Here is a 14,478-nt window from a genome sequence, read left to right as displayed (position 1 = left end):
CCACCCACCCACCCATCCATCCATCCACCCATCCATCCATCCATCCATTCATCCATTCATTCATTTGTTCACAAGGACAGGTTGGGTGTCCTTCTGTACCAGTCTCTGCATCCCTTATACTCCTTCACTTCTGCTATTATCTGAGCTCTTTGCTTTAATTTTATTCAAGTTTTTGTTGTCACAGATAATTTGCTCCTGACATTAACTGGTTTGGAGCTTTGTGTCATCCTGGGTCTCCGTCGTGCCCATGAACTGCCCATGGGCCTTGTGTTGGCATCTCACACATCCCAGCTGGTGAAAACGTGTCCCTGAGAGGCTACAATGCTGGGGGTGGGGTGGGAGGCCTGCCCCGCTGGACTGTTCCACCTGCACAGGTGTGCCCCAAAGAAGGGGGGCTGAGACGCCATTCCTGTTCCCTGGGGTAGGGATAGTGGGCTGGGTGGCACTGTACGCAGGGGTGAGGGTATCTGTTAGGCCCCAGCCTCCCATGAAAGGTCTCCTTGGCCTTCTAGCTTCTCTGGTTAATCCATTGTGTTTTTTTAAGTCTTCTATATCCTTGATGATTTCTTTCTTACTTGCTCTATCAGTTCCCAAGAGAAGAATGCTAAAATCTCTAACTGTGACTGTGCATCGTCTCTTTTTCATTTTAGTTGGCCGATTTTTGCTTTATGCTCTGAGGCTATGTTAGTAGGTGCATACAAATTTAGAGCTGTGTGTCTTCCTGGTGAGTTGACTGTTTATCTTTACAGACTGTCCCTCTTTGCCTAGCAGAGCTTCTGGCCTTAAAGTGTCCTCCATCTGATAGTAGCAGCCACACCAGCTTTCTATTTTTCTCTACCAGCCACAGACAATATGCAGATGAATGGGCACAGTCAGGTGTGGTCTGCATTGAGATGAATTTGGACCCTGGTCCAGAGGGATTACTTTTGCTCTGGTGGCAGTTAGGACAGGACTGGGCTGGCTGAGGCTGGGCTCCAGTCTCTGTGAGGACTGGCTTCATACTCCTGTCCTCCCTCCTCACTCCTAGCCCCATAGGACCCACAAGCAAAGACCCTCCTCCCTGGCAGGTACTGAACACCCAGGAGACTGCCGGACGCCCTCCTTAGCCACTCAGCGTCTCCACCAGTTGCAAACCCTGGCAGGGACCCTGTGCCAATGTCAGGCTCACTTCTTGGGTTTTCCTCTCTGGGATCTCAGAACCCATGTCCTTGATGCTTTGCTTGCTCATAATAGACAATAAATAGGCAACTCATATGGTATATTAGGGGATGCTAGTGCTATGGAGAGAATAGATTAAGGAGAATGCGGAATGCTGGGCAAGGTAGAGTGGAATGTGAAACAGGGCGGAAGGGTTGACCTCTTTGGGATGTAACATTTGAGGAAAATATAGGAGATGAGGGAGTTAGTCACACAGACAGATGTCTAGGGAAGAGCATAGCAGGCCCGGGAACATGCAAAGGCCCTGGGGCAGGGTGGTTCCTGGCTGGGGAGCAGTGGGGTGGCCAGTGTGGCTGCAGTAAGGGTGGGAGGGTCTAAAGTCAGGAAGCATGTGGGTATCCCAAGGACTTGGCTCTTCTGCATGAGAGGGGAGCCTCTGGAAAGTTCCGAGTGAAGCCACGGGTCTGACTTGTATTTTAAAAGGACATCTCTGGCCGTTATATTGAGAACCCACTGTTGGAAGGTAGAGGCAGGGAGGCCAGTCTGGGGGCCAAGGTGGTCATCTGGGCAAGAGCTGGTGGTGGCCCAGATGGTGGGGGAATGGGACTCTGGATGCATTTTGAGGGCAGAGCTAGTGGGATTACCTTGCAGGTGGGTGTGAAAGGGAGAGGAGCCGAGGATGGTGTGTGAGCTTGGCTCAAAGGCTGCTGCTCCTGCAACAGCCCAGCCTGGGGGCTCCTGAGAGCGGTGCCTTCACCCTGGGGTGATCCAGCCACCTTTGGCCCCTCCATCCTAGAGAGTCTGGAGTCCCGTGGCAGCTGGAGGAGGGAACCCATCACACGCACGTGGATGCAGGGGGCTGGGATGGGGGCCTAGTGCTCTCCCGGCTACCAGTCCCCAGGATGGAGTGGGAAGCACATCCACACCCTCTGCATGGTGACCACAGAGCTCCCGGCCTGAGCAGCAGAGGAACGACGCAGCCAACAGATGGGAAGACTGAGGGTGGGGCTGTGGGAGGAAGACGGGAGCTCAGCCTTGGGCACGTTAAGCTTGAGACGCCTCCATCACATGAAGCGGGGTGTCAGGCAGCCAGAATGGGCACAGGAGTCAGGAGTACAGGAGAGAGGTGCTTAAAGCACAAGAAGGGAGCCCACCGGGTGGGTGAGTGTGGCTGGCGCAGAGGCTGGGGCAGGCGGGTGGGGTTGGGGAGGACTCCTACAGGAGGATGAGCTTGGGGAGAAGGGGAGGAAGCCTCAAAGAGAGGGAGGTGGGGGCTTCCCTGGTGGTGCAGTGGTTGAGAGTCCGCCTGCCGACACAGGGGATGCGGGTTCGTGCCCCGGTCCGGGAAGATCCCACGTGCCGCGGAGCGGCTGGGCCCGTGAGCCATGGCAGCTGACCCTGCGCGTCCGGAGCCTGTGCTCCGCAACGGGAGAGGCCACAACAGTGAGAGGCCCATGTACCGCAAAAAAAAAGAAAAAAAAAAAAGAGAGAGGGAGGGTTCTCAAAGACCGGGAGGAGGAGGCGAGGAGATATCAGCAGAGATCTGAGCCCTGGACACGTCCAGCCCGGAGTGCAGGGTGCAGGGCTGGTGCCAGGACCCCTCAGAGGCACCCTGGGGCTGAAGCTGTCCCTGAGCTGTGGACTCCAAGCGGCCTAAGACCCAGCCTGGTGAGCAGCCTGCGCAGAGCCCAGAGGAGGCTGGGGCTGGGTGTGTGTCGGGGGGTAGGGGGTCTGGGCCCAGAGAGCACCATGCTAGGAGGGCAGATCCAGGAGGTGTCGGGGCTGGAGGGGGGACTGCCCTCTGAGGGTGCCCCCAGTGAGGCAGGAACAAGAAGGGGCAGAGGAGGCTGGACACACCCACCACCCGGTCTTCCATTTTCCCTCCTGCACCCCCCATGCCACCCTGCCCGCCACCTGTCGCCCAGAGACCCATGACCCTGCCCCTGCCCCAGCTGACGCTGCAACACCCAACAAACACATGGGCTGCGGTTCATTTAATGCTGTTTTTCTTCCATTTTCCTGCCTCAAGCTGCGTCCGCTCCCATGGCCTCCATGGGGCACTCGCGAAACCCACGGTGCCCCTTGGGGGATGCTCAGCCGGCCGGGGCTGGACGTGGTGCTACTTCTTCTTTGCAGTGTTCTCCTTTTTGATCAATTCAGAAAATTCTAGAACAGGAGACAGATTTCTAGTAAATAACCCCCTGGCTCGTGCCCCACCAAGCCCTGCAGGCCCAGCGGGAAGCCTCCGTTATGACGGGGCACCTCGTGGTCCAGGGGGGCCCTGCATCCTGCCCTCCTGAGTCCTGGGTGGGGAGCAGGAAGGACCGGAACTTGGCTGCCCGAGTGCCCCACACCGTTGTCGTGTGCCCTGTGCCCGGCCAGATTGGCGGTGGGGAGCTCACCCACCCTGGGTCTTACGATGAACCCTCAGCAGTTCCCCTCAGAGTCTCTGAGCTGGTGCTCCTGTGGTCATCATGCCTTCAGTGGGGAAACTGAGGCACAGAGAGGCTGCATCCTAAACAGACCCCTTGGCCTGGCTGCCCCTCTTTGAAGTCTTGCGACCACCCCACAAGTCAAGGTTTGCTGGTATTTGCAGGCAGCAAGTGGAGGCCTGGGGGGTGAGGACAGTCCCCAGTCTGTCTGGGGCTCTGAGCCTGTGCTTGCCTGTCCCCAGGGCCATCCTCCAGGCTTCGGGTCAGCATCTGGGTGGGTGGGCAGCAGGATGATGCAGACCCCAGGGCAGCCATGGGGAGCCTCAGGGAAGGCCTGCCCCACAAATGCCTTTCCTCCTGGGCGACCCCCTCCCGCCCGCTCAACTCACACACAGCTGTTGGCCCACCTGACCTCCTTCCACCTGCGTCCACCTCTGCAGCTCCTCAGGCCCTGGTCTCTGCCTCAAACCTTCCTCCCCATCTCGGAAACCCCCCATCTAATCTGCCCCCTTGACCTTCCCCAAAGCCGGCTTGGGCCACCTCTCTCCTGCTCAGAAACCTGCAGCAGCTCCCCTGGGCCTGGTGAAATGCCCAAGCCCCCTCAGCATCCCGGAGACTCAGACTCTCCATCTGTGAATGAGGATGATGGTGACCACCACAGGTGGCTGAAAGCTTTGGGGGATGGGGTCCCTGCCTGGCAGTGGGGAGCCTGGTCAGCCCTGCACAGAGACAGGCTCTGGACATGGGGCAAACTGAGTGCGAGTGATGGGCAGTGGGGGGCAGGAAAGTCCTGAGAGGTATCCCTGCCCCTCTCATGTCTGCTGCCCCACCTTCAAAGTCAATCCTCCCGTCCCCATCCGTGTCGGCTGCTTGGATCACGGCCTCAGCCTCCTCGTCCGTCAGTGGGGTGGTGGGCCCGCTGCTGGGGATGATGTGCAGGATGTACCTGGGGCCGGGGGTGGGCTTGGGTCAGGCCTGAGGGGGCATCTGGCTGGTGCCCAATGGTATACAAGGTACCTGCTCCCCTCTTTACAGCTGGGGAAACTGAGGCCCAGCTGGAGAGGGGTCTCTGGGCCTAGGCCCAGTGCTGTGCCCCTGGACCCTGTTTCTAGCCTGGCCCCATCTCCCACAAGGCCTGCTGGAGCCCAGTGGGGGTACCAGGTCTTCTGGGGTGAGCGTGGTAGCTGTAGGTCAGGGAGGGGGCCCAGGGCTCAGTACCCCCTCATCCCCAGCCACCACCAGGGAGGGGGCCCAGAGCTCAGGACATCCTGTCCCCGGCCATTGGCTGTTACTTGATCTCATTCCACTCGATGAAGCCGCTCTTGTCCTTGTCCAGGGTCTGGAAGGCCTTGCGGATGACACTCTCCTGCTGCCCCGAGGCCGGGAACTTCTGCATGTACTCGAAGAACTTGATGTAGTTGAAGGAGCCTGGGGATGACCGGGCGTGTCACCAGGGCCATCCGCCTCGGGGCTGGACTGCCAGGGCCTGGGCCCAGAGGGGGACTCCTGCCCTGCGGTGGGGGCTGCTGGGTCCTGTGCCCTCCCCCAGCCCAGGGGGGCTCCTGTGTCCACAGTGGGGCTGGCCCAGGGCGGGCGGGGGCGGGCTGTACCATGGTGCCTCATGTCGGTGGGCAGCAGGTCTATGTCCTTGTCCGACAGGGATGTGCCCATGGCCAAGGCCATCTTCTTCATCTGGGAGGAGAAGTCCTCGTCCATCCTGGCCCTGCAGGGGACAGGGAGCCGGCTCGGCGGGTGTGCTGGGCAGGAAAGGGTGCTCTGCCTGGACCCTGCCTGGTGCCAGCTCCTGGCCCTAGAGTGGGGACCCCAGGCACCCAGACCCAGGCGGGCCTCTGGCTGCAGAGGGTGGCTGGAAGGGTCAGCTTTCCTAGCACGCTGGGGCCCTGGCCTTGCAGAGGCCCTCGTGCCCAGGCCCTGAGGAAGATGCATTTGAGCCCTGCCTCTTGGTAGCTGGCCACCCTGAGGTGTTACCCCACTTCACAGAAGAGACCAAGACTTTGAGATGATAAGTGATAGACACGAAGTCCTTCACTCTGCTCGGAAGAGGCGGAGGAGGCGCTGCCTGACCCCTCAACGCTGCTGGGTAATTTCCTCTGTCCTTCCAGGCTCACCTCAAAGCCACCCCCTCTGGGAAGCCTTCCTGGTTACCTGAAGCACTACCTCCTCCTGCCGGGACTCAGGGCCCAGGGCCTTAGTCTCTCTCTCCCGGACCCCAGACCGGCGGGCCTTGGTCATCCTGGCTGGACACTAGCCGCCAGCTGGGAGGCACGCTACGTGCAGGCCAGCCTTGAGCCAGCCCTGGACTGGGCAAGGCCCAGACCTGCTCCAGCAGGATGGCCCCACCCCCTTCCCAGGCGCTCAGGAGGGCAGCCCGCTGTGCATCTGCCCTGAGGAGGTGCCCACAGCGGTGTCCCCCCTTCTTGGGGGTTCAGGCGGGAGCCACTGAGGCAGGCCGGGATTCCAGCTGGGCAGGTGGGGTCTGGGCATAGGGACCGGGCTGTCCCGTGCCCCCACACAGTGCCTTGTGACCTGCGGAGCTCTCGGGTTGCTGTCCCCAGGGCGGGTTGGGTTCTGGGGCTTGTGGCAGAGCAGCTATTTCAGAGGCTCGTTGGCCTTTTCTGAAGTTCACGGGGTGGTGAGCCTTCTGGAACCTACTCCCGCCGCCAGGGGAGGCAGCTCAGTGACCTGCGGGGCATAAGCCAGCCAGGCAGTGGCCGGAGGCGGCTCCTTCCTCCCAGTGGAGAAGCCACGGGTCAAAGGCTGCAACTCAAGCTGCAGCGGAGGGGCAGGGAGGGCTGGATCCAGCCCAGGGCTGTGTCCTGCTTCCTGACCCTGGGCGTGCCCCCCAGCTGCACTGGGCCTCAGGCTTCCCATCTGTGAAATGGAGAGACCCCTGCCCGCCCTGCCCTGCCCCTTCGCAGGGTCATGCAAGGAGCCATGAGGGAAGGAGATGGTGGGGAAAGGGTGTTGGATCCTGTGGTGCATGTCACCCATAATGACAAGTCCCTGCAGCCAGTCCGGGAGGTGGGGTGGGGGTGGTCAGCTGGGATCAAGGGCAGGCACAGGCCTTGGAGGCCCAGAACAGACCCCACTACCCTGCATCCCATGGTGAGACCGTGATTCCCCTCTATACGCTGGAATCATGGGGTCCATTCTGGAGGGAAGGGATTCCCTGCCTGCCACTCGGGGCCTTGCCCAGGGCCAATGTCACCCTCTTTATGGAAGAGGGACAGGACCAAATTCCAGGCCAGGTCTGGCCAAGCCTGGGGTTGACATCCTGACTGCAGAGTGCTGTGGGCGCCCTGTGCTGGGCTGTTTACCACCCTGCTCCCACCCAGTTGCTCTCCGGGGCATCCCCCCACCCCCACCCCCCATGAAGGCAGGGGAGCCTGAGATCAGAGCTGGAGACAGCAGGAGAGGCAGGGCCTGGGCCTCAGGCCATGGTTGGTGTATTTATAGCACCTGGTCCAGGGCCTGGGATGGAGTCTCACTTGGCACACCTAGTCAGGGCAGGAAGAGGGGAGGGGGGTGGGGAGGGGGCTGCCTGGCACCTCCTGGGGTGCCCCCAGCACCTGGAAGGGCCCTGCCCTCTTCGCCCTTCCCCCTGAGAAGGCTTTCCTCCCTCTCCTCCCCCCTCACTGCCTTCCATAGCCAAAGCTGGTCATAGCTTTAAGGCCTGGCTCCGCCCCGCCGCAGACCCCCACGTATGCCCAGTATTGCTGCATTCTCTGTGCCCCTTCCAAGGCTGGCAGGGCCCTCCCCTGTCCCCAGACCACTCTGGACCGCCCATGTGGCCCTCCTGGGTGCTGTGGTCTGCATCTAGCACCTGAGACTGAATCACCAACTTCAGATGCTCAGTGAGAAAAAGGCCTCATGGGCTGGAGGGAGGTGGGAAGGGGTGATGGAGGCCTTGGGGCCCCACTGGGACAGGGGCTGGGCATGTGGGCCCAGAGCTGGCTCAGCATGCCTGCCAGAGTTGGTGGGTCTGGGGGCCTTGGAGCCTCTGTTCTGCCAGGCCCTTCCCCCACTCAGCACTGGGAGCCCTGTTAGGTGGTCTCAGCCTCCCCCTAGTGACCCCAGCTTGCAGCCATGCTCTCGGAGGCCTGCCTAGGCACATGCGTGCACACGTGCCCACCCCTGCAGACCCAGTTACCTTGGGGCTGCCCCTCTCCTTCCTCCTCTTTTTCTTCCTCTCCTAGACCTCCCTGGGGTTCCCCCAGCACCCAGGGCCTCCCCTTGTCCAGCGAAAGACGAGGCCCAAGCCCCTGCCATGCAGCTCGGGCAGCTCTGGCCCGGCTGGGTGCCCATACCACCCCTCCCCGGGCAGGGCTCACCTTCGCCTGGCTTTCTTTGAGGGCTCTGGGAAGGCGGGTCAGGCTGGGGGTGCTGAGAGGCTGCGGGGGCTCCAGCTTTTATACCTGCAGCCGATCGGCCTGTTTACATCTTGGGGCTGCAGCTGTCCTACCGCCTCTCCTGGGTACTCCAGCCTGGCACTGGCCGCCCCCAGGGGCTCGTTGGCACTTGGCACGTCCACACCAGGCTGGGCAGACTGACCATTAGCAGCGCCTGGCCTCCCCGAGCCTGGGGTGGGGGTAGGGAGAGTGATGACATTGCCGAGTGAGTAGACTTGCTATCTGTCGCAAGAGGTCCCACCCTGCCTGCTGGCCTCATGGGGGTGAGAAGGGGCGGCGGTCCAGGAGATGGCCCAGGGGGTACAGGCTGCCAGTGTGTCCGAGATGGCAGCAGAAGACTGGACGACTGGGCCTCCTCTGACGTGAAGTCAGGCTGGGCAGCTGTCCTTTGTCCCTTGGTCACTGTGGGGGGCTGGGAGCCATGCCAGGGCTGGCTGTCAAGGCAAGGGGAGGAGAGGGAGGTCTCCGTCAGGCAAGATGACTCCTGCAGGCACAGGGTGCAGGGCTGTGTGACCCCGGGCGGGGCTGGTCTCTCTCCCTGGGAAGGGCCCTCACAGGGCAGTCACCAGGGTGAGGACGGGGGACCAGAGAGGGACACATCACCAAGAGACCCCCCTGGCCGTGGCCCACCTGGAAGGGAACGGCTCACTGTCCATTCACTTTCTCGGCCTCAGTATTTTACAGAGTGGTGCCCCTGACGGTGCGGACGTCTGTGCAGCCTCTTTCCAGCCCTCCATCACCAGCTGTCCCCTGCAGGGGTTTCTGCCCCCGTCATTTTACATGGCGCTCCTATAGCTCTGAGATTGCTTTCTCTGCACAAAAGTTTATCATGTGTCGCCGCACTCTGCCATGACGTAAGACGGCTGTGTGTTAGGCCAGCAGGCTGAGGATGTTCTAGTAAGTTCCTTGACTGACCACCTGCTGCTGGACCCGGAGCAGGTCCCAGTGCTTTTCTTTCTTTCTTTCTTTTTGGCCATGCCATGCGGTATGTGAAATCTTAGCTCCCCGACCAGGGATCAAACCCGCGCCCCCTGCAGTGGGAGTGCAGGGTCTTAACCACTGGACCACCAGGGAAGTCCCAGGTCCCAGTGCTTTTGTCATCAGAGACACTGTGGGAGACCAGAGTGGGAGGACCAGGATGAATGATGGAAGTTTCCATGGTCCTGCCACGTTCCTCTTCAAAAGGGCTACCCTACAGATTTCCAGCCGAGGCTAGGTGCCCCGTGCCCCCTGCACACCCACACCTGCCCTGCACTCTGGTCCCCAGCAGGCAGCAGGGACATCTCTCAACACGTCTGTCCATAGAGTTGAATGTTATCTGCATGAAAGGAGCAAGGCACCGACGCTCTCCAACACGAATGAGCCCTGACAGCCCCACAATGAGTGAAAAAAGGCAGTCACAAAAGGCCACATAGTCTGTGATGCCATTGGTATCAAATGTCCAGGAGAGGCAAATCCGTAGAGACAGAAAGCAGATTGGTGTTTGCCGTGGGGCTGGGGGAATGGGGAGTTACTGTTTAACGGGTACAGGGTTTATTTTGAAGTCCTGAGAATGTTCTGGAACAGACAGAGGTGACGGCTGCACAATATCGTGAATGCACTAAACGCTACGGAGCTGTGCACGTTAAAATGGCTTATGTTATCTGAGCACCCCCTCCGCCGGCACCTTCCAGAAGGCCCTATCCGTGCCCACCCCTGCCCAGGCCATGAAGCGAGGGCTGGGGAACGGGCGGGCGGGCTCCTGGACCAGCACCTGCCCGGAGCTGACAGACGGCCAGTCCCCTGGGCAGTCCCTCCCGTTTCATTTCGGTTCAGAGTTGGGCCGCCCCTCCTCTCCTGAAGCCCTGGCCCTAGCTTACCGGCCCCCCTCTGGGCTGAGCTGGCCTGGAGAGGCCACGGGGACCAGCTCACAGCTCTGGGGATACCATTGTCCCCTGTGCCCAGGCACGGCAGGCACTGTCCCCTTGGGACACTCTGGTCTCTCGGGCCCTCAAGGGGCTGGCACTGCCTCCCCGGCCTGCCTGGAACAACTTCGCGGGAGGGGGGCGAGTGGGCTCTCGGCCCTCCTGCTGCAGACTGGAAACCCCTGCAGAGACCCGCAGCCCAGCCCTGCCCCATGACGTGAGTCCTAGACACCTAAGAGGAATTAGCTCTTCTTTTCCAGGGAGCTGTTTTTATATAAGAACAAAGCTCTTTCAAGCCACAGCCTCCTCAGAGCATGGCGTCTCCCCCTGGCTGGCTCAGAACGCCAGGCAGCATCTTCCTGTTCCTGGGGAGGCCGGGTACCCTTGGCAGGTGCACCTGCTCTGAGGTCTTTTTGGCAAATGCTGGAACCCCTCTCACCCCCACTTTGCAGAGCACAGCTGTGGTGGGTGGGCTTGTGGGGGAGAGGTTCGCCTGAGGTTGGGGCCTATCTGCGGGCAAGTTCGGGTGGGGGACAGCATTTCCCCTTGGTACCCCTCCCGTGCACACAGAAGTGGGGGTGGGGAAGCGTGATTACAACAAGGGACATCTGTTTCCCTGCCTCCACCTCAGGCCGGGACCACATCCCCGTGTAGCAGAAAGGAGTGGGCTGGGGAAGTCCGCTGGGGGGTGAGGTCCCGGCAGGCAGGGGGGTCCCTGGGGCCCTGCACTTTGGTGCCCAGCATGTGGGTTTGTGGGCTGAATCCGGGTCAGCCTTTCGTGCAGAAATGCTGATGCGGGTTATTACAGGAAGGATTCAAGAGGTGCTGGCCATCCCCATGGCCCTGCCCCTGTGTCCTTTACCACAAAAGATATGTCCATGTCCTAATCCCAGTACCTTGAATGGGAGCTTGTTTGGAAATAGGGTCTTTGCCGATGTGACCCTTAAGATGAAGTCACACTAGATTAGGATGGGCCCTAATCCAGTGACTGGTTCCTTATAAGAAGAGAGACACAGAGAAGAGTGAAAGGCCATGTGGCGACGGAGGGATACAGGCAGAGGTTGCAATGATATGGCCATGGGCCAAGGAACACCTGGGGCCGCCAGGAGCTGGAAGAGGCAGGGAGGGTCCTCCCTTAGACCTTTGGAGGGAGCCCGGTCCTGCTGACACCTCAGTTTTAGACTTCCAGCCTCCAGACTGTGAGAGAACCTATTTCTGTTGTTTGAAGCCCCCAATTTGTGGTCATTTATGGTCGCCCCAGGACACTCAACAGCCCCTTCCTGGGACCCTCTCATGCCCCCCTGCTTCCAGCCCTCTCTCCTACCGCTGTCTGCCCGACCCCCAGCCCACCGCCCCCTCTGACCCCCTTCCTGAGCCTCGGGTGAGGACCCAGGTAGGATGTAGGCCTGGGGCCTAGAGGTTCCTGGAGGGACACAGAGGCAGCTGTGTCCACCAGGTTGACCAGGTGCCTACCAGGGCTGTGACTTTAAGGGGCACCAGGCCGGCAGGTGAGCCATCCAGAGCTTCTCTGGCCTCAGGCTCCAGATGGCTCACCACTGTTTCTGCTCCTGCCTTGATTCAGAATTGCGATATGTTGCTCGTAACGGATTTTTCTCATTAATTTTGATTCTTTAAGATATTGCATTAAAATATTAGTTACCTTGATGACCAAGTTTGTTTTTGACAGCTTCATTGAGATATAATTCATGTGCTGTAAAGTTGGCCATTTCAGGGTGTCCATGTCATTGTTTTTAAGTATGTTCACAGGGTTGTGCAACCATCACCTCTATAAAATTCCAGACCATTTTCATCACCCCCAAGAGAGGCCCCGTACCCCCATTTTCCCCTTCTCTGGACCTCTGACAAGCGTCAGGCTATTTTCTGTCTCTGTGCATTTGAATAGCCTAGGTCTTTCCCACGAGTGGAATCCTATGGTGTTTGTCCTTTTGCTTTTTCCACCGAGCGCGTTTCCAAGGTTTATCCACGCTGTAGCGCGTGTCAGCGCTTCGTTCCTTTTCACTGATGGTAATATTCCCCTATATGGATCCACCACATTTTGTGTATCCATTCATCTGTCGATGGATGTCATTACTGAGTTTTTGGTGCCCTGTGGTGCCTCCCTCGCCTCACCTGAGCCCTGGTCTGGCCCCCATGTTGCTCCTGACCTGGGAGGCCTCTCCCCTCTGTCCCAGGGCCTTGGGCCCTCTTGGAAATCCTCTAGGCCCAGACTCCCTGGGGGTCGGCTCCTTCTGGGGAAGGTGCTCCCCCCCTACTACCCCTGGCTTGTCCTTGACTCCACATTGTCTTTCCTGAGGCTCCTGCCCGAGGCTTCGGTCGCCACAGGCCCAGGGTGCTCTCATGCCCGTGGAAGAGAAGCAGAGACGAGGCATCCCCACCAGCCTGGCCTTTGAAGGTGGAGGCACACCTGAGGCAGTGGTCGCTCCATGTGGGGCACCCCAGCCCTCACCACTGTCAGGCCTGGCCCCTGACCCGGCTATGTAGGACTCTGGGGCATCTTGCCTCCCTCCAGGTGGTGGGGCGGCGGGCACGTCTGCAGGGATCTCATACCACTCCGGGATTGGCAGAAACCAGTTCTGTAGGAGTCCTGGGGCAGGCTGGCCACTGGTCACCCCCAATTGGCAGGTCTACCCCTGTGAGCCCTCACCCCTGCATACCCTGACCCCAGCACTGGATAAGCCAGTTTCACGTGTGGGAGCTTTGCCCCTGGGGCTCAGGTTTCTACCTTCTCTGTCTTTTCTCACAGGTAAGTGTGTGTGTGTGTGTGTGTGTGTGTGTGTGTGTGTGTGTGTGTGTGTGTTGGGGACGGGTCCTTGGGTCCTGAGGCCGAGGAAAGAGCCCCATGCACTGAGCCTCTCAGCTCCACCCTTCCCAGGGCCCAGCACTCTGTCCTGTCGGTTTGGCCTTGTCATGCCAGCTGAGGGTTGGGCTCATGGCTGGTCTGGAGGTCTTGAACTCAGGGGACCCTGAGTCCAAGACAGCAGTTCTGTCCCAACCCCAGGAAGAGTGCAGATAAGCCCTCCCCACTAAATTCCAGTGCCAGGCTTCCTGCCCCCCACTGTGGTAGCCAGTGAGTGCTGGTGGCTGGCCACACACAGGAATCGCTGGCCAGAGGAACAGATCAATGGTGGAGGAACTCAGGGCACCTCTGCTTCAACGGTCACCACGGCAGGGGAGCAGCAGGGCTCCTGGGTCCAGTGAATCTCAGAGGACCCCAGTGCACGGGGGGAAGGTGTCAATCGGGTCAAATGGAGTGACAGTGCTGGACCTGCAGCCCTGGGTGGACTTCTCCTGCCCCACCTGGACCCTGGAGGATATCTGCAACCCTAACGCCCCCGAGATCCGGCCTTCTGTATGCCAGTGTGTGCACTGCGTGTGTGTGCACTGTGTGTGTGTTCACTGGTCAACCCATGTCACGGAGGTCTTCACAGAGGGTCTTCTGATCCTGGTCACTGAGGCTGGCCATGGTGGTGCTGAGAATCTGGACAGGGACAACTTAGGGCCACTGGTCATTTCCCTGCTTGTCCCTAGGGAGTCCCCCGGATGCGTCGAGGTCCAGGTGTCTGGGGCATCTTCCTGGTGGGCAGAGGCAGGGCCCGTGGTATGGGGGTGGGCAGTGTTGGGCTTTCCTCCTAGGTGGGGAGGGAAGACCCCCCCCACTGTGGATCCAGCCCCCTCACACTGTGCACTCCTGGATCACAGCCCTCAGCCATCCTTGCGCCTGTGGCTGCTGCCCCTCCAGGCCCCTGGGATCTGAGCCCCTCTCACAGGCCAGGTCCTCTGCTGGCCACTCCCCTGTGGCTCCTTCCTCGTCAACAAGGCCTTTGGGGCAAAGCTGTTTAGAGTAGTGGCCACATCATCAGGGCCAGTAAGAAGGTTCTGGATGCCCCATGCTCCTCCACAGGCCTGAGGTTGCTGGGGCCACCCACGGCAGGGGACCCCGAAGGTCTGAGAGGAGAGGAGGCCCCTTCCTTTGCCCATGGGGGAACTGTCTACACGACGGGCCATCTTAGGTTAAAAAGGATGTGTCCTGGCATCCTCTCCTGAGGGCTGGCCCTCACCATCCTTTCTCTGTCCCTGGCCACCCCTGTTCCATTGATCCTTGCTCTTCCCCAAAGCCTTAGGAGCCCCTCCTGCCCCCACAAACCCCCTGCCTTCCAGATGGGTCAGCCAAGCAGCTTTGCTCATCTGGCCGGAGAATGAATGGATGGACGTAGAGTGAGTGACCCAAGTTACATAAAACTCAAATCCTGGCTACATAGTAACTCTCTCCCCTAACCCAGGGGGTGGGGAGGGGACGATTCCCAGCCCCCTGCGCGCTCAGCCCGCCTGCCCTCCTGAAGCCGCCTCATCCACGCAAGATGGCGCGGCAGGGCGCGCAGCCGGCGGGGAGGGACGGTCCCTCGGTGCCCGGCGCCGCCGCGTCCGCCCTAAACGCCCGGCGCTGTTCCCTCCCGGGCGGGGGCGGCCGCTCCTTCTCCACGGTTGTCGCAGCGTGGCACAGGCGCGGGCGGTTTGGGCAAAAATAGCCCCCCC

General features: G+C 60.3%; 1 protein-coding gene across 1 annotated transcript; it reads right to left on the bottom strand.

The window, feature by feature from the left end:
- Positions 1 to 3,277: 3,277 nt before the first annotated feature.
- On the bottom strand, positions 3,278 to 5,306 carry PVALEF (parvalbumin like EF-hand containing). The gene is made up of 4 exons (XM_024760658.1): positions 5,201 to 5,306; positions 4,883 to 5,018; positions 4,421 to 4,536; positions 3,278 to 3,324 (listed from the first exon to the last, which is right to left on the bottom strand). The coding sequence occupies exons 1-4, from the start codon at positions 5,304 to 5,306 to the stop codon at positions 3,278 to 3,280; spliced, it is 405 nt and encodes a 134-aa protein (XP_024616426.1).
- Between the last annotated feature and the right edge of the window lie 9,172 nt (positions 5,307 to 14,478).

The sequence above is a fragment of the Neophocaena asiaeorientalis genome, unplaced genomic scaffold (assembly GCF_003031525.2).
Source record: "Neophocaena asiaeorientalis asiaeorientalis breed wild unplaced genomic scaffold, Neophocaena_asiaeorientalis_V1.1 scaffold30, whole genome shotgun sequence".
NCBI lineage: Eukaryota > Metazoa > Chordata > Mammalia > Artiodactyla > Phocoenidae > Neophocaena > Neophocaena asiaeorientalis.
This window is presented reverse-complemented; position numbering and strand designations above follow the sequence as displayed.

Coding starts and splice junctions, on each gene's coding strand:
- PVALEF (XM_024760658.1), bottom strand. CDS start 5,306: ATGGACGAGGACTTCTCCTCCCAGATGAAGAAGATGGCCTTGGCCATG. Junction 5,019..5,200: donor CACCGACATGAGGCACCATG/GTACAGCCCGCC, acceptor GGTCATCCCCAG/GCTCCTTCAACTACATCAAG. Junction 4,537..4,882: donor ATCGAGTGGAATGAGATCAA/GTAACAGCCAAT, acceptor CCCCGGCCCCAG/GTACATCCTGCACATCATCC.